The sequence below is a fragment of the Acromyrmex echinatior genome, chromosome 1 (assembly GCF_024713525.1).
Source record: "Acromyrmex echinatior isolate Ae372 chromosome 1, ASM2471352v2, whole genome shotgun sequence".
Taxonomy (NCBI): Eukaryota; Metazoa; Arthropoda; class Insecta; order Hymenoptera; family Formicidae; genus Acromyrmex; species Acromyrmex echinatior.
Genome location: NC_141852.1, coordinates 24,571,872 through 24,593,241, shown reverse-complemented (window position 1 = coordinate 24,593,241; position 21,370 = coordinate 24,571,872). Strand labels below are relative to the sequence as shown.

General features: G+C 30.8%; 1 protein-coding gene across 5 annotated transcripts in view; it reads left to right on the top strand.

The window, feature by feature from the left end:
- The window catches only part of snu (ABC-type transporter snustorr), a 61,936-nt gene that overhangs the window by 15,703 nt on the left and 24,863 nt on the right, over positions 1-21,370 (top strand). The window contains exons 1-4 of one of the 5 annotated variants that reach the window (XM_011052920.2): positions 3,031-3,501; positions 18,600-18,697; positions 19,051-19,149; positions 19,766-19,870. The exons of 1 other annotated variant lie outside the window; for it this stretch is intronic. In XM_011052920.2, coding sequence (XP_011051222.2) covers positions 18,615-18,697; positions 19,051-19,149; positions 19,766-19,870 — 287 coding nt within the window. In that variant the 5' untranslated portion in view covers positions 3,031-3,501; positions 18,600-18,614. Of the gene's footprint in view, positions 1-3,030; positions 3,502-18,599; positions 18,698-19,050; positions 19,150-19,765; positions 19,871-21,370 lie in introns of those variants that run through there. 3 more of the 5 variants (XM_087406272.1, XM_087406266.1, XM_011052922.2) reach the window with 3 other exon arrangements.

Below are 21,370 nucleotides of genomic sequence, written 5' to 3'. Positions count from 1 at the left end.
ATATCAAAGTCCTATGTGATAAGTATGTCATGTGTATAAAACAACTATGACAGGCTTATTCAATAAGAAGAAATATATATATGTAACTTTTATAAATTAGTCCAATTCATCATACATATCTCTTTCAGAATTGAAGAGATAAATAATCAATTTACTCCTTTAGCAATGTAAAAAATAATGAAAAAAAAATGTTTGCAAAAAGCAATGAATAATATCTTACTTTAATGTTAAAGTCTCCTTTTTGTTTTTTGTATCTACACCGTTTTAATGGCTTTTAACGACTACATATATATATAAAGATATACATTTGCATATAATAAATACAGCCAAGAATTCAAGATGACCTTCTTGCGAAACATTATGAGAAAAAAAAGGGTAAAAGATAGTTACCAATTATTTCAGGCAGCGATCGAGGTCGCCGAAAGAGCGTCTACTGTGTTTCTTCGGTTTCCATGTCATCGAAGGATTAGCTTGTGCGACATTTTTTTCAAATCGATTGCGACAAGAAACTGTTTAACGAATGAACGAAGATGATTAAACGTGTCCTCACTTCGCGAGTCTCAATGTAAAATTAAATATTCCTATTGTGACAATAAGATGATAAAGACAATAATGGAGAGGTCAATGTCGACAAATCTGCTGGTCACCGAAAACACTGACGAAGCGTTAATGTAAATTTGAAGAAGCGATATTTTTGTAACAAAATTTGTTGACCACGTCATAAGTCTCTTATTGAAAGAAAAATATCGCTCATACAAAGAATAGTAAAAAAATGAATACAAAGTGAATATAGAAAGATAGTTAATGTTCAAGTTAATGTTCTCTATATAATTAATATTCGACGTTGTCAATCGTTAATGATAATTATTGTAGATGGCATTGTATGCGGCAGGAATTTATTGACAATTTATATCAATGTTATGTTTGATAAACAATGCGTTGATTGAGATAAGTGGAGAAAATTGTTCTCCTCTTATATTTCGACGTTTCAACGACAGATTTCACGACGCTGCTTATTTGGGTTATACCTAATTAACCTGTGGAATATTATCCGCAAGCATACACAATCATAAGATTTAAGTGATTTCCACGGTCGTTAACCTTCCACCGCATTTCCTCGTTTACTGTTAAATGAACAAGGAAAAAGAGAATTTTTCGCGCCTACAGGAAGAAAATTGGATTTCGCCTATCCATTAATTCGCGTAGATTACTCCATGTATGTAGATTATCTCGCTTACCTAATCTAACGTAATCCATTTTATGTACATACATTATACGCAAGCAATTTTACATGCAACGAAAACTTTTTATAAGATTTTTACGACACACTGTAGCGTATGAATCATTATAAAAATTTTAATTAAAAATTGAATTAAATAGATTTTTATTTTCAAAGCGCTCGATAGGAAAAAGGAATAAAAGTACATTTTTTCTCATATTATCGCTGTGCAGCATTTTTGCGTTCTCTTGACTAGGCACAAACGATGTCGCGCGACATCGAAAGAATCTCCAGTGTCTTATTATCGACGATGACAATGGCATAGCAAGGTGTTTCACCGAATTAACTACCGGAAGTGACCAAACGTGAATAGGCTCAGGAAGTCAGTGACTTGTGCCCTTGCCGTTTGCAATTTGCTCGCTAATGATGCACACTAAACACTGAGATCACGTGTCATTGAATTATTCGCCGAAGAACCAAAAGTGGAAATTGCAGAGATAATAAGGAACTTGGCTGTAAAACTAATAAAATAAGTATGCGCATTATCGTTCACACCGACCAATTTACAACATCAACATCAGAAAACCATTAATCGATGATCAAACAAAAAAATTGCAGGATGTATATACATGTTTTGACAGAAGAAAATTGAGAGCGGAAATTGAGCAAGCGGATAAAAACAAATTGCAAACGCGTTATGTGCGAATTGCGAAGAAATAATCATCATGAAACAATATTTCTCAAGCGTGATACAAACTTTATAAAACAATAAGTAGAAACGGAACATCAGAAAGCAAAGATAGAAATAACGAAGATAAAATAATAGCGGAAAATCAGAAAGAGAGAAGGAAAGACACATAAAATTACATCAGGCATTACGAACGGAAATTGATGTATGTAAGTCTGAGAAAAGGAAGTTAATGCTGGTCGGGATTGAAGACGCAAGTGTAGAAGAAACGGAGAAAGTGATCTTGCGTTGTCAAAACGGATCTCCGGATCGACGTGCGCCGAGGAACAGCCTTTCGCGAGGGAACAGCAGGTGATGGGAACAGGTAACTACTACGTCGAGATGAGCGAAAGCGTCCGCAGGTCGCAGTCCTCTCAAAGACGGAATCGGCTCTACCGCATGATTGCGAATAACATTGAACGGACAAGCAAAGTCTCTGCAAAATACACCGAGAAGAAGAGTACTCAGATATTTAAATATTCTTTATCTCACGTAAAATCATCGGATAATCGTTTGGGTTTAGATATATCGAAATAAAATCTAGTTTCCAAATTATTAGGCATGATTAAGAATGAACAGTAGTTAATTAATCTTTTGATCTCTGTTGCGTGATTTTTTGATAAATATTTCTAAAATAAAAAAATATTCTTTCGCAAAAATGGCGAAGATAAATCACCACGTTTTTTATTTCAAGGAACAACAATAGTTTGTCTTCTTGAATTTGTGCTTAGTTATTTATCATGTTGGTTACTATAACATGGTTTAATATGATGGCAAAGAAACTAAATATTGAGTCATTCAAAAAGTATTCGCGGTTTTTTCATTCAAAAATTGAACAAAAAACCGCGGATACTTTTTAAATGACCTAATATAAAGGACGATGCACTGTGATTAACCGGGAAAGACCCGCGCTGATAATCATCTGGAAATTCCAGAAAGTAAAGAGAGAAAATCAACACAGAAAGTATAGCGGAGAATTGATGATACTGAAGACAAGGACGAGGAGCAAGCACGACGTGGCGAAACTCGAGGGAGCAACAGGTGGAAGGGAAGGCGAGCAGAAGTACTGTCGCAAAGGGAAAGCACTAGTTAGACAGAGATCGTCTGGGACACTCCATGAAGAGGGAGGTGCGAGCGTAACGACATTATTGAGTGTCGCGACCAGCTCGAGTCCGAGTCCATGTCCGAAGCTCGAGTCAGTTCTCAGTCTCGCGTCAGGACTCGAAAGTCGTGGAGGACGGCGATCGATTCAATCGATCGGCTGGCTGTCCCTCGACTGCCCACTCGTAACTAAGTCGACTTGATCCCTGTCTTTATTGGTCTCTTCAAGCAGTTGGAAACTTCTGTCTTTTTTCTCGCGGTGCTTTTTAGTGTTAAATCCGGGTGTCAGTGTGTGAGCGAATAACGTCAACTGGTGAATCACCAGATGCTGCCGGTCGCTTCTTCTTATCTACGTCCTTCGACTACGTCGGTCTACAACTGGAATTACACGTGAGCTCAGCGAAATTTCGACGAGAACAGGAAAAGCTGGTGGATTGTTGTGGAATTGCGAAAGGTAGGGATGGGGTGCCAAATTAGTGCTTTAATTGTAAGAAAAGTTACGCAAAAATGTGAAAAAGCATAAAATATATTTTTGTAAATTTTATAATTAGTCTTTCAGATATGACTTTAACAATAAGCGGGACGTAAAACTGAATACGTTCGAAGACAAAATATTATTACTTTTTTAGCTACCATTCTATTAAGATTCGTGATTTATAGACTTCTCAACGTGATTTTTAAAATAATAATAAATATTACCGGCTTATTTACTTACTGATGTATCAACAAATTTGTGAAATATTTGGTGCGTTTCGAGTTATGCATAATATATCATTTTATCCTTTATTATTTGATGAACAACAAATACAAATGATGCATCAAGCGCTTCATGCATAGCTCAGAATTGCATCATTGTTTTATTTATCAAATAAGACAATGTTATTTTGGCAAAATCTCTTTAATCAAATCCTAATTTTAATTAGTACCCTCTAGAAATAACCCAGCAAACAGTGAATATAACTACCATATAATATGTAAAACATGCGGTATATTTACGTATATATATATATATTACATATCTATTTATATATCTATATGTTATATATCTATTTATGCAGATATACTTGTGTTTGTTGAGGATTAGTTGAATTGACGTTGATCGACGTTAATAACACTAGTCAATGGACATCGATTTCACCAATCATATCTGGCTGAGATAAAATAATTTTAAAAAATATACAAATCGCAAATTTGTCGAGATATGTCGGAGCTTTTATATAAAATATCTAGCTAAAATTTATTGTGATTTATTATTGCTAACATAAGTACCAAGAAGTGCCGTTTCTTATCCGATGACGTGCCTATTAATCACATAACAAGAACCAACAGAATTTTGTGCGAAAGGCAGAAATTCTAATTAGAATGAAATATATAAATAATATAAGAAACATATAACTAAATAAACAATGCTCATAAATGTAAAAGAATGTTTAGAATGAATATTTCTTTACAATGTCAATAAGCACATTATCCTATATATTCTTTACATTGACATTGATCTTAACATAACGACCTAAAATACATTTTCTACATAACTTTAAAACGCTATTGATATAAATTTTATTAACATAAATTTTACTTACAAATGAGTGAAATCATTGGACGTTAAGCTTCAATCGTGAGAAGATCTAATTTGTCATACTAAAAACTAGGACAAGCGAGCCAAAACTCTAAAAATAAAACTCTAAAAATTCTGTCCGTTATGTCTACATCAACTTGGACCTCTCGATGATCAATATTATAACAGAGAGTGATAAAGAATTTTAATTTTTAAGCAATTTTGTGTTATTCAATAGTTTACTTAAGACATACATTATGAAGATCCATACAATTGTACTACATATTTTATATCATTTCAAGATTGAATTTGATAGTATGCTTACTCTTTCTTTTCTTTGAAATTAATAATAATTTATTAAAATGTAGATGTGTTTATAAAAGTGTAGATTATAAATATTTTGCATTGAAGTATGAAAAACTTTGATATATTAAAAGTGTCATTTTTCCGTGCGTAAAATTTATGTATCAATAGCAAACTGTATCACAGTATCGATAGCATTCCAAGATTAAGAAGAAATAATCGGCAGGAAATTACTAAGAATTATAATATCTAAAAGAACACTGTGGAACTAATGAAGAATTACACGCATATTCTCGACGACTTTCGTGTTTTATGGAAGTCGACAAATCAATGAAATTTCTTTGATTTCATGTAACATATATATCCTTCATTTTTTTCCATTTAAGTGAAATTTCCTTTAGATTGGTTTAACTTTTCTGATGTGAGAAAGTAGTAAACCGTGGGAAAATTCGTGTTCCGCTCCGACGCATCAATTGACAGTCTGAATCAAATAATGACTGTGAATCAAATAATTCTATAGTAAAATGGTTTGAGATAAAAAGGAAAAACTGTAAATAACAACTGGAAAATAAAAATTTTGAAAAGAAACATCTTTATTAGTGTCAAACTACATTTTTCATTCACACATTTTGCATTCAAATCTTTAATCTGTTAATCTTTCGTTCTTATCTTCAGAATTTATATACATAATATAATTTTAAAAGAATATATTATTTTCATTCCTATTCTATGAAAATAAGATGTTAATTATTATATTCCATTACCACATTACTATATTATGTATACACAACATAATATTAATCCATCATCTTTTCGAATTCGACTCTGTTTGAATTTTGAATCCAAATAAAATTTTCAATTCAAAATGATGTACTATAATTTTATTATTAAATGCATACGAAATAAGAGCGTGCACAATGCAATCGTTGTGAAAAATTTGCGGAACATTCGCGTCCACCTCACGTAATACAAGACACAGAAGTCGCGCTTTGACGATACCGGAACACACATCGCCAGTGAAATCGAACGTAATGAGGCAGACGACCGCCTTCGAGCACATCTTCACACACGCATTTCCAATCTCTCATTTCTAGGAAGACTGATTTCCGACTGATCCCGCGCGAAGCTCTTGCCTGCAACGCAATAATATTTTTCTAAATTTATAATTTTTCCAAAAAGTCATTATGCACAAATTGATTATATTTTAAGGGGGAATCCTGATGTAACGAGTAAAAAAAATTGATTTTTTTTTTACATAAATTGTTAAAAAATATATCTGAAAAATATGTTTCCAAAGTCTTACATCGAAATTTGAAGTTTTAATGATTCTACAAGCAATTTTATGCGCGTATATTATATATTTTCCCGTAGATATATTATATGGACGAGCGCGCGATCCGTTTCTTCACTTAATTTTTTGCACAACAAACCTTTGACTACGTGCCGGATTATATCAGGCAGATATTTTTTTATATGTACACAACGTACATTTGTGCATAAGGGTCTGGAATAACAGATTAGCTGTAAGTATTAGAAAACAGGCACTTTTCCAAACTCAAATCTTTAAACGCGTTTTTCTCTAAACCATGTTTTTCGAATTGGCGTGCAACATAACTTAAAAAATATTCGACCAATTGACTTCTCCCTGTGCATACATATATTAGGTGTTGGAATTAATTCGTAGCGTTTTTTAATGAAAGAATGTTATTTATTTCACATGAGCATTAAAAAATACATTAATGAAAGTACTTCCCATCACTTGTAAAACGCTACGAATTAATTCCAACACCTAATAATAATAATTTATTAAAATGTAGATGTGTTTATAAAAGTGTAGATTATAAATATTTTGCATTGAAGTATGAAAAACTTTGATATATTAAAAGTGTCATTTTTCCGTGCGTAAAATTTATGTATCAATAGCAAACTGTATCACAGTATCGATAGCATTCCAAGATTAAGAAGAAATAATCGGCAGGAAATTACTAAGAATTATAATATCTAAAAGAACACTGTGGAACTAATGAAGAATTACACGCATATTCTCGACGACTTTCGTGTTTTATGGAAGTCGACAAATCAATGAAATTTCTTTGATTTCATGTAACATATATATCCTTCATTTTTTTCCATTTAAGTGAAATTTCCTTTAGATTGGTTTAACTTTTCTGATGTGAGAAAGTAGTAAACCGTGGGAAAATTCGTGTTCCGCTCCGACGCATCAATTGACAGTCTGAATCAAATAATGACTGTGAATCAAATAATTCTATAGTAAAATGGTTTGAGATAAAAAGGAAAAACTGTAAATAACAACTGGAAAATAAAAATTTTGAAAAGAAACATCTTTATTAGTGTCAAACTACATTTTTCATTCACACATTTTGCATTCAAATCTTTAATCTGTTAATCTTTCGTTCTTATCTTCAGAATTTATATACATAATACAATTTTAAAAGAATATATTATTTTCATTCCTATTCTTATAAAATAAGATGTTAATTATTATATTCCATTACCACATTACTATATTATGTATACACAACATAATATTAATCCATCATCTTTTCGAATTCGACTCTGCTTGAATTTTGAATCCAAATAAAATTTTCAATTCAAAATGATGTACTATAATTTTATTATTAAATGCATACGAAATAAGAGCGTGCACAATGCAATCGTTGTGAAAAATTTGCGGAACATTCGCGTCCACCTCACGTAATACAAGACACAGAAGTCGCGCTTTGACGATACCGGAACACACATCGCCAGTGAAATCGAACGTAATGAGGCAGACGACCGCCTTCGAGCACATCTTCACACACGCATTTCCAATCTCTCATTTCTAGGAAGACTGATTTCCGACTGATCCCGCGCGAAGCTCTTGCCTGCAACGCAATAATATTTTTCTAAATTTATAATTTTTCCAAAAAGTCATTATGCACAAATTGATTATATTTTAAGGGGGAATCCTGATGTAACGAGTAAAAAAAATTGATTTTTTTTTTACATAAATTGTTAAAAAATATATCTGAAAAATATGTTTCCAAAGTCTTACATCGAAATTTGAAGTTTTAATGATTCTACAAGCAATTTTATGCGCGTATATTATATATTTTCCCGTAGATATATTATATGGACGAGCGCGCGATCCGTTTCTTCACTTAATTTTTTGCACAACAAACCTTTGACTACGTGCCGGATTATATCAGGCAGATATTTTTTTATATGTACACAACGTACATTTGTGCATAAGGGTCTGGAATAACAGATTAGCTGTAAGTATTAGAAAACAGGCACTTTTCCAAACTCAAATCTTTAAACGCGTTTTTCTCTAAACCATGTTTTTCGAATTGGCGTGCAACATAACTTAAAAAATATTCGACCAATTGACTTCTCCCTGTGCATACATATAGATACTTAAATTTTCCTCTAGATCAATCTATTAGTTTGATGATATTATTAGAATTATTATTATTACCGCACAATTAATATGAAAATTTTTTGTGAAAATTGCAACTTTTTTTCTAAGGCTCGTTCTTTTGTAAATTTGCTTCACATTTTTTGCGTAAATAAGTTGATAGACGAGTCTAGAGCGGAATATTATTATAAAACTAAAATGCATTTGAATTTTTACTTCAGACAAGTACACAATAGGTGCTATCTTGTACCTCGATTGCATTATCCGATGCTGTAACCTCTGAAACTTTTCTACTTTTATATTTACAAATGTATATGTTATTTCACAATGAAAAAATAATTTTGTTTATTTATAAATATACTTTAAAAACATTTTAATGTTTTAAAAAGTTTCATTAAATCATTTTTTTTTAAATTCTCAAAAAATCGCGTTATTTTCAGCGTGTTATATCAGGATCCCTCCCTTAAATCGTTTTTTGAATCTTTATATATTAATAAATTTTGTAATTTATATATATTGTAAATTGCAAAATTAAATTCTTGAATAACCCGCGTGAAACATTGAGATATCAGATTTTTAAAAGATACAAATAAAAAGCGTTGCATTTTGAGATAAAAAAATTAAAAATTTTTAATTTTCAAAAACTAAAGAATTCTGCAATTTTTTTTAGATCTTAAGATTTTGAAATTAAAAAATTTAATGACGTGATACTTTTTTAGCTTTAATGATTAATTTAATAGTTTATTAAGTTTATACAGTTTTATTAAGTTAATAGTTAATATTCTTACAACAATCTTCTTATGTAAATATTTTGCAAAAAGAAATGTTTTGAAGGAAAACATAAATTTTATTAAGTACAACGCTGACACGTTTAATCATCATAAATTTCTGATGGATTAATTAATCGGTTTTATTATGAGAAAATAGAGTGACGATACCATATTATAAACGAATGTATATAATAACGTCGTAAAGAAATCTCACGATGATATCGAGCCGCGATGTGAAAGACCGAGAGAAATATACTTTCTAGACAGTACCAGAAGGAAACTACAAGTTTCTTAAACCTGCGGCAAGAGTATTGTTTCATCTTTCGTGATGTACCGTAAGGTCAAACTAACATTTTGCTGTCATAATTTTCATCTGATACTTCCTGTGGAGATTATTAAGATTGACATACGAAAAATATTTAATCTCTTTTATTTTAGTATATTTTGTCGTCGTAACAAAATGTAATCCTTGTTGTGAAAGCTCACCACAGAAATTTATCGTGTAAAAATCCAATCTATTAAATTATATAATATTTAATACGTAACGTGTTAGGGAAATATTGAATAAATTATAATACTATAGTGGGGATAAGGACAAACTTCCATAAATTTCCAAAAATCTCTTGATAGACACGCTAATACTAATTGCAACGTTGGTTGTGCAATAACGATAGATACGCGACCAGGGAAGGTATGCTCTAATTTGCCGCGCTGCTAATGGCACGCGAATTGCGAAACAGTCAAGAAATTAACTAGCAGACGTTAATTCATACAATATTGTGCGGATGAATGCTCGATAGCAACGGTGGCGTTATTTAAAAACGGTTGCGAACGAAAGGACATTTACAGACGAGACCAAACGGAATGGAACGAGATGCTCGCTCACTAATGTTGCAGTTCACACGCTTTCTCGCAAAAAAACCCCAGGATTACCCAAGTCCTCGTCCTTCGCTTTTTTACTTACCGCGCAATTTTCCGTGCATATGCGTATTATTTTCATCTATTTATAGGAAATATGGAAAACCTCTTGGTTTCAAACTTGCAAGCGAAATTCTATCAGCGAGACTCTATCAGCACGAGAAATTGTTTTACGAATTTAAAAATTTGCAGTATAATCTTGTCTTTCTTCTTAATGCTGTCCCGTATTTCCTGTTATTAGTTGCATATCAATTATAATTTTTCTATTAAGAACTAAATATCCATATTTAACTCTTCATTAAAAATTAGTAATGAGAAATAAAAAGATCGACAAAATACAGATATCTGAAATGGGAAAATTTTCGGATCGCCTAAGCGAGAGAAAGTTGGATATTTATCTGTTAAAAAAAGAAAATGTTCCATTGATGAATGTTACGAGATGAATGTTAAAGTACAGGACAAAATTCTATAAGAGGATGAAGAAAACAGAAGAAGGAAAATTAAATATAAAAAATTAAACAGAAAACATTATCTCTTATCATTGAACGCATTTAAAATGTTTATTTTGCAATTTGGAAGTTTCCTTCGCGTAAAGTAAGACTATTTTTAGTTCTAAAAAAATAGTCCAAAACATTGACGCAAAACACTTACTAATCGCTGACTTATACTTAAATACAACCATTGTTGAAATTATAAAAAAAAAATGATTTTCAAATTATAAAAAGTGTTATTTAATCCATGTTATGGTTTTATTTACATTATTAACGACATACTAATGAGTAATAATGATTTAATGAACTTATTTAATATATGAATAATTATGTGTATCATAGAATTATATCGGACAAATATAATTTGCTTGCTTTTCGTGTAATATAATTATTCTTTTTAAATCGCAAATTATTATTTCCCACGTCTGTAACAAGTGTATTGTATATACGTCATGGCTAAAGATCAGAAATTATGCAGATTCAATAATTGATAAAAAATTATTTGTTAACGCCCCATTAATAAACTTAATTTATCAAAATTTTTTACTGTAATATACTCGTACATACATGTTTTGTAAATGACTAAATTATAGCATTATTAATTTTATGATTATATAATATTATAAATATTATTAGTAATATTTTTTTGAAAGTATTATGTTTACAATTATTTTTCTTTATATTTTATAATTATTTATTAATTTGTATTATTGGCAATTATGTATCATATAAGAGAGAAAAAAAATTCGAATTTAATAAACAACTTAAATGAAACTTCTTTTCGTATACCAAAACGTATCTTTGAAAAAAAGGATGTTATCATGCATATTATGTTTCCAAAAAATTTTGCATATACCTACCTTTAAGTGTAATCTATCTCTTGTAAGAATGTTTTTAATTTGCTCGATGAAATAACATTGACGTAACTATTCGCTTAATAGCTTATAATTTTGAATTGAATAGACATTTATGAATAAAATTTTTTTATTACATTGATGTTTTTATTATATCTTCAGTCTCTATATGAATTAATTAAACACATTTGAATAATTAACACACACATTTTTTACATACTCGTTTTAATACACTTTTAATTTTCCTAAAATGATCTTAGGCATAAAAAATATCCTCACGCCCTTACAAGATTTTATAAAATGTTACAGATTTTGCTCGTTTATCATTAAGAATCCACAATGCAATCAGATGGCATTAACGTTCTGTAATCAGTTGAGAGTGACTAGATTTCGTGTTCAGATCAGCGAGAATCGCGTGAGAATAGAAAAAATATCACAGGTTCAAAGTATAAATTGCCAAGTTTTTCAAGTATCGCAGAGATCTGTAATAGCGTGATCTCCAGACGGGGTTACAGCGCAATTAAAATCGACGATGACAAAAACGCTAAGGATAAAAAGAAACTTATATGAATACATTTTGATACTGAACACATGACGAAAATGCACATGTTATGTAACGAAAGTTGCAAGAACTTGATTATCAGAATACAACAAAAATACTTCATTTGAATAGCGTATTGAATGAATATCGATTCCTCCCTTCACTTGATATGGAACATTAAAAGTTTGCAATGAAAGAAAAATCGCGATAAATAAAAATATACACGTATATAACGTCTTGATAACATCAAAGTGTATTGCAGAAACATCCGTAATAGCCGGTCGATCGCGGAAGATAATCGCGAACGTGAACGGTGCCTTCGGCTTTTCCATTCGCGTTACGCAAGGAAATTGTTGTCGGCGAGAAGACAAATCGGAATCGCGCCCGATGCTACGGGACGAAAAAAGAAACGGCAGAACGAAGAAATCGACCTGGCGAAGGTCGAATGCTACCATGATGCTTGTCACGCGAGTCACGCTCAAAAATTCGCGTGGACAGCACAACGCGATATCGCGATCACGTTGGGAAATGTGCCAAGGTTAGTCACGGATGCCGATTTTTATAGCGAAAGTGGTGCAACGACAACTGTTGCGCGGATGACGATTGGAAACGTCGGACGTTCTTCAAACTTCGTATGGGCCCCTCTCTAATTTCTTCGCCGATGAGACCAACAATGCCGCAAAACGTCGCGCTTACGTAAGAGCACAACGTGCGCATGGATCATTAGTAACGTAAACATATCGTAACAAGGGAGAATATCGTCGAAATCATGGTTGCAAACGAAACTTCTAGAGACTTCGTGGACTTTTCGAATATCTAGCTAATGAAATTCTAGCTGGTATAAATTGCAAAATCGCAGTGATGGATTTATTGTTGTTATACTTATTCACACTGTCAACTTTGATGCATATTTTTTAACGCATATTTTTTAATTTATAAAAAAATCTCTTTTATGGAGGAATGACTTGTTGACACAGATCTCTTTTGCAACCGACAGTTGCCAAAAGTTGGCTTATTTAGACATATGATTCTTCAGCTTTTAATTCAGGATTGGCGTTGATTTATATTTTTCTATATATCTCCGTAAAGTTTTACGAAATAAATTTAAGTCGTTAGTTTATTTCCTTGTGAAATATAAAGGTTATCATATGTATAGTCGTCGAATAAATAATTCTTACGTTGAAAAATAAATCATTACGTTTAATTATATAAGCATTATAAATATTTATATGAAATTATAAAATCTGTTTAAAAAAAAACACGGTTGCTCATTATCAAACTATTTTATTCGACAAAGATAGGAAGAAACACAAACAGTAATTATGCAATAATTATTTATACAAAGATTGTAAATCTTTCATATAATACGAGATTCTGTTCATATAAACCTGAAGAGTTTATTAAATTTCAGAGACCCTATAAAGATATCGTAAATAATACGTTAGTCTGCTACAAATAACTATCATTCAAATAACATTAATTCAAATCTAGACGTGCATTTAAAGTGATACAAAAAAATTATCATGTTATTAATTATTATATTTAGATATTATTCAATTTAAAATTTAATTCATTCTTAATATAACTTACGTTAGTATAACTTAAATGTGTGTGTGTGTGTGTGTGTGTGTGTGTGCGCGCGCGCGTGATAAAGCAATGAATATTCTATTATTAAAATATTTACCAAATTTCAATATCGTTCAATTGTGTATCATAAAAATACTTATCGATCGTAAAATGAGCGTCAATTGCTGACTAGACAAAATTTTCGATGCAAGTACGGATTAAATGTTTGTTTCAAACTCTCTTATTATATGTGTGTAAGGTCATCAACTTTATAATTAAAATCATCGCACGTGTTTTTATACATAGAACGTATAATGAAATTACTGACGCATGCATGATATATTTTTAATTAAGCCAATGTTTTATGTCTTATATTATAAATTTGAATAAAAATATGCGTGTGCGCATAATCAAGTTAGCAAATTTATTTTTTTCCTTTTTAATTAGCTGTTTTTAAAAGTTGCAAGCAAGCATTGGAAGAAAGAAATGGGAGAGCGCGGTATCGAACGAGTAATTTTAACTCGATATTGAATGTGTGACGAGCGAGGGATGAATTACGTTCTAAATCAAGCAAGATTAATTAAGCTCTTTCATCTACGTAATGCATGCTAAAATTAAAAAAGTGAATGGAGCATGGAAAAAGTGAATTACAACGTGCAACAAATAGGCGCGCCAGTAAAGAACGTACGTCTCTTTCAAGTAATTTCGCTTTAACTGAAAATAAACGCAACGCTGCAGACAATTGATTTTTTTAATTACATCTATTTTCGCAACGTGACATTTCAACGGATTGTATGATTTTAGTAGAATGTTTGATTATTGTAATTTATGAGATTTCCACTGCATAAGATAGAGATATTCTTAAAAACATAATCTTCAATTCCCAATTTATTAAATATTATTATTATTATTATTATTGTCGTTTAAATTATATACCTATAATTTATTTATTTGACGAGGAATGATTTTAATCAGGAGTGATGCCAGCTGTTTTACGAAACAGACGTTCAAGATACGCCTTGTACGCGAGGCAAACGCGCGAAGAGAAAGCTTCCTCGCTATTTCCTCTCTGAGAAGCGAAATAAATCCGTTGTATACGTGGGAAAAGCGATGGGAATGATTTTCGCATTGATCGTCATTGATTTCGTGTTTCGACCATGGCCCAGAAAACAAAGAGGTTGATCTTTCCACACGCCATGTCTTCGCGCGGAATGTCGCATTGTGTAACGCATTGTTCTACACTTCGATTTTCGAATACTAAACGTCATTACGTAGACGGTCCCATTGACATTAACAAATCTGTAATCCCGTGACTACGTTAGTGAATGTTCACGTGACGGATTCGCGCGCAAGCGCGAGGGGTACAATTGCCTGATGAATTACGAGCTTTAATTACTTACAAGGGAATCTCGGGAGGTGTCAAATTCTGATTTTAATGAAACTTTGTGAAACTTGTAGCTCACATAAAGAAATAAATTTAAAAAATATCAGTTCGTGCGAAAAAACGGTTTGAAAAAGTGAAATCACCCCTTATGTGTATAGCAGTTTTCAACTTTTTCTGTTATATCTCGAAAATAAATTATTCGAGATATCAAAAAGTGTTTTACATAAAAGTTTTACAATAAAATTATCTCTGTTTATTCACATCAATAATATTTTTAAAAAATAAAAAAAATTTTTAATTAAAAAAATGTTTAAAAATATTATTGATGTAAATGAATAGAGATAATTTGATTGTAAAACTTTTGTATACAAATATTTTTTTGATATCTCGAATAGTTTTCGAGATATAACAGAAAAAGCTGACAACTGCTATAAATGAGTGATTTCATCCCTTTAAATTATTTTTTCTTCTCCAACTGATATTTCCTAAATTCATTTCTTTATGTGAGCTACAAGTTTACAAAGTTTCATTAAAATCAGAATTTAACACTTCGCGAGGTTCCCTTGTTAGTACGATATGATGTCAATAGAGCGTCAAGACACTACCGTGTTTCCTGATATGAATATAGCAGCACGTGGATATCTTATAGACCATCAGCAGATTGCGTCTTTAATTTATTATTATTACAATTATTGTCACAAGATTTTATTTGCAATCAACCTTTTTGGCTCAAGCGGACAATGGAGAATTGCCTGAGTTCTCACCGATTCACCAATTACAGACTATACAATAACTATTAATCGAGTGTTTATAATAATCAAACCATGGTTGTAATTTCTTGATTTGATAATCTGGCGCGTAAAACTTGAAAAGGAGAAAAAATTCTTCAAAAAGAATTGTTTAAAGGAAAAAATTGAGGGATAGTTATTTGACAAAATAGCGAGCAAGGGTATAGCATAATCCTGATGAATGAGGTTCGACCTAAGCTCGCATTTATAATACTGTATTTACGTAATTCGATTGTCATATCTATGACCATAACGTATAGTTTTAGTATCATTTCGCGAACAGTGAGCTGCGTTATTATCGCTTTATTTATCTCATCATTCATTACGACATAATGCAGCCTATACTTAACGCGATCGTAATGACGATGTCACGAGTTCATAGTGATTGATCATAATGGTAATTATACGTGTCATGGAAGAATAGATCGCGTTGATGACGAACGTGATTAATCAGCAGAATTAATCGGATTACGGAAAGTTTGTGGCTATCGCGGAATTTGCTATAAACTCGCAGTTTTTTAAACGGTAAACTAAACGGTATCTACTCTCCTTGCAACAAACGATCTTTCTGTGCGAAAATTATGCATGTTAATTAGAGGCACAGGACGAATCTCTCGCCTCGTAATGCGTCACGCACGAGCATCTTTGACACGATTGAAATTGATTAATTTTTTTTACGTTTTAAATGCAAATGGTAATATATTAACTAAAATTGCGTTGATTGGAGCAACTTATTGCATGTTTATTTATAAAACGCAATAATTAATTGACTATCGTAATTCAATAATATTAAAAAGAATGTCATACTTATCATATGTATTTTACTTTAACTTATGTATTTTTATTTTTATTTATATACATTTTAAAACTCATGTTCAAAAACAAAAATATAAACTTGTAAAAAATTTGTATATTAATATGGAAATTACTGATTTCATAAGGACATTAATTCTTGATGATATCTGAATAAATCAATAATTTTCGCATCATATATGTACATAAAACTTTATTAATGAAACTCGAAACTTTATTTTAAAAAAATCAAAGTTTATTTATCTAATAAAAAAATCCACGATTTGACAAACCAGATGATTAAATGCTTACAAATTACGAGATAATACAATATATTAAGCAATGCATTTAATTGTTAATGATATTTCCAAGTTAAACATATTTTTAGGAATAAATCAAAACCCGTTAGTAGTTGAATAAATTAATAAAAAAAATCTATTGCGCAGAAAGAAATATTTAAAAGAGCTTTGTATCATGTTGCAACAATTATAAACAAAAAAATAGTACGCATAAAAATAAATAAAAATACAAAATAAATAAGTAAATTTATTAATTCGCGCAAATTGTCGTAAAATTTATACTTTTGCAAATAAAATTTATACTAAAGCTCAAAAGATTACCATTACAAAAAAGAGCCAACGAGCTGTATATTTTTACATATAAGTGTGATTCCGTGTGACACTGAAGTTAACACGGAAAATTCGCTTATTCAAAGAAGTCACGCTTATCTTCCACAATTGTTGCCGAGGAACTGTCGGATGAATAAGCGGTCTTTACGCGACCATGACCACATCGTCTTATGCTCATGAAGTATTAACAATAAGTGATACTGGCGGTGACATTGAACCCTGATAACGGTGCGATGCTACCATTAAATACACAAGAGTATGCAATTTACGATTCTTTCTGTCAGTCTTAACTGTCATGTCAATATGGCGGTTCACACGATCGCGCAAGTTTACTCAAGAATAACAATAAGATTTACAGTTGTAAAGTTCTCATAATATATAGATATAACGCAAAGCGGATTTCTTAGGCGTCGCTTTATGCACATATCAGCGTATGTACAAGAAATATTTTTTCACGCAAATAGTAATTATAATTTTAATAATTTATAATTCATTTCAATTTTTTATATCTTGTAATGTAGAAATATGACTAACTTTATAATTAGAAATGAATTTATATACTGTAGTTATAAATTTTTTAAGTTATGATTATTGCTTATTCCTCAGTGATTTTGTTTGCGTTTATTATTTGCTGGACAGTACAACTATATGATGATTCAATAAATATTAAGAAGCTCGGATCGATGAAGATGTAGAGTCTAAATGGGAGTAAACGTAACCTTGGTGAATCGATTTGCCAAGCGCCGAGGTTTATTTTACCTTGAGACAGTGACGTATTTTACAATCAGAACTATTGTCTTTTTTCTCTCTTTCTCAACCCGGAAACTTAATGAAATGATACGAGGAGTAACGAACAAATGAGAGTCCACGGACGGTTAAGTGGTGTGCACACTGAGAGAAAAAAAATAGTTGTGGCATCTATAAAGTACAATTCTAAAATTTAAATACTTGCAACTAATTTTAAAAAGTAATAAGTAGTACTGAATACTATAAAAATATAGTATAATACTATAAAAATATAGTTTAATTTAGTACTATTTTAGTTCTTATTACTTTGTAAAACTAGTTGCATGCACTTAAATTATTAGAATTGTTAATTTAGTAGTCAAAACTATATTTTTCTCTGAGTACAGTTATCAAGTTTTTTGTCGAAAATTCAATTTATTCATACATTTCGACGCCTTTCTAGACCATCCTCAGTGACATTAAGTGAATAAATTTCAATTCATTTCTCAACTCCAGATTAGAAAATGACATTAACGTCGGAAACTTAATGAAATGAGTCATACATAAGGCCTTCTGTATTATCATAAAGAAACATATAATTATTTTTATCTTATATAAACCATATAAATCGTAAATTGGAAGTATTTTCGATTCCACGCACGTACTCTGATAATGATAAAACCATGAAGCTAAAATAAGCTTTACGTTTATACGTACGTATAAGCATATCGATTAAAGCTGAGCAAAATGAATAATGGAATCAATTTTAGATTCAAATATTTGCATCGACGAAAATATGTTTTTCCTCTCGCAGGATATAAACGCAGTCATGGGACGTAAACGAGATGTCAAATCATGCCCGCCCACGCTCAAAGGCAGATCTAAATTCGTATCACGAACATATGATAATCGGTAACGATAATTGCTCTATTAACCTTCGTATCCCTAAAATTTATTTAACACAAAATTTAAAACATTCTTTTAAAAAATCACCTATTAAACTTTTATTTGTTAACAATTATTTAAATAATTATTTATTATTATAAATTTATTATTATTATTAAAATCTATTATTTTTTATCTGACACGAGAAATATATTATTTCATATTCTCTGTGATGTATTTTAATGTTGTCATTAAATAATGAAGCGAACAAACATTACAAAGAAACCAAGCTATATTTGTCGAACTTATTAAAGGAACACGAAGGTTAATTGCGTTAAAATGATTGCTTGCAATGGCGACGTGGTTTTCTTCTTCTGCAGACACGAGACGATTGCACGACACAAACGACGCGTCAAGTTGACCACAACGTTACAATTACCCAGTGAGATCGAGCTTACGCAGCGAGTGAAATCCGATCGGTAAAAGATCCTTGTCCTACTCGCAATTTCTTAGCGATGGCTTCAAATGAGAATTCTCGTTCGCTCTTGTTTGTAGAAGATATTGATAGAAGATACTATCATTTCAGAGATAAACAACGATATGGGTTATCCCCGAAATTACATATTAACTTAATTCACTATGTTATAAGTGAAATTATATATTACGTTACATATTACTTGTTATGTATTAAGTTTTAGCTGTTATATGATTATATAAATTTAATACATTAATTCAATATTTATATAATTTATATTTATATAATTTTAAAAATTCATTAAATTAAAAATTTATTAGAAAAATATTTTAATGTGTTACGTTTTTATATACGAATTTTTTTATTACTTATATTCTTCATATCTTATAAATAATTATTTTTGAGAACGTGACATGTGCAATAAATTTCGCATGGAAAACGTTAAAATAAAAGACACATTTTGACACACTTTATTAATTAAACTAAAATGAAATCGGAGAATGAATCCATCGCTAATCGTGACATAATATATGATGTAATCGTGGTGTAATAATCGTGTAATGTACATGTTCATATTTTCTTCGTCTGACAAATTGTATTAATCTATTTTATATCTATAGAGTAAGAAAAGCTAAACGACATGCAGTTCGAGTTGGCGATATATCATCTGTTAGTTCCCTGTCGGTCGCCGAAATTACATCGCAGGAACAGACTGAACAAGAAAGGTTGTTTTTAATTCACAATCTCAATTTCTTTTATCCATTACATATATGAACTAGATGTCGTAATCACATCTCAATTAATGTATAATAATTATTGAACAAACAAGTTTCACGAGCGCACCATTACATCGTTACGACGAATTATTTCAACATTAGTGGCACTAATGTTGTTTTCGCACTGCAAAAATTCTTGGAGTCTGCTCTAACATGATTATGCGTCACAATCAATGCGCAAGAGTCAAAAGGTGTGCAAACACAACATATTTCTCGAAACACATCGGCCTCTCGCAACACTACGATTTATGGCTGCATTTCTTACCAACGCACGCACGCAGGCAATTGTGCAAATTCACTCGATTGCAGACTATGTGCAATTCTTTTTATGATTTTATGTGTCATGCATTTATTCTGACAATGAGATCCACTCTATATATATATATATATATATATATATATATATATACATGCATTTTAAATCTGCAAGTATTTTATCTGTCTTACGCGCAAAAAATCATGAACATAACTCTCCGCCGTGAACTCTAAGAATTATATACATTTAAGATAGTCGGAACAAGCACGATCATTATTTTTATAAAGATCGCGTGCGATTGACAATCGCATTATTAGCATATCCGGAAGCATATTCGTCTTCGTGTTCTTTCTTACGGCGTTGAATTCGCCGCGAAAGTTGCGCAATGCCAGTTCAGCCTTTTCCTTTTCTTTCTTGTAATACGTATTCCGGTATTGTAAGTCGCAATACATCACGATAGATTCGCAGTATCCTCGAACATCATAAAAACGATTATTATTGTCATCGCACGCGTCGACCTACATAGATGAAGATCATTTGCTTGCAATAATGGATTCCCTCAAGTGATATCGACAACTTATCAGTACATTTATCTATAATTATTAAATGCTGCTTATATAAGTAATGAATAAATTTTGTCTGTATAAATCAAATACATACTAAATTTTGTTACATTATGATATAAAGTCATATATTAGTTTTAGATATATATTATTTTAATTATTTATATTTTAGATATTATTTTGATATTTAAAAACTATATATATCAAAATATATATATAAAAATTTAAATGTATTCATTCAATTTATGTCTTACAATAACTTGATTTATTATCTAGTTAGTAGTTTTTATTTAAAATCGGAGTATTACTATTCTATTCAATAATATATTTTATTTACATAAAATATAATACACACATATAATAAGTTACAAACAAAACAATGTTCCTTGTACAATCATTGACAATTAGTATCTTATTAAAACGAATAATTCAGCAATAAAGAAAGTATAAAGCGTCAAAGAAATTAATAGCAAATTGTGATTAACACTGACAAAGTCACAAATCGCTTTACACAGTTAATGTTAATTCATGAGTTCGAAACATATTTTATTGCATGTTTTAATTAATTTTAATAAGTTGTTTATACATTAAAAATGTAAAAAAGTCCATCAGAGCTTACATCAGTTGTTC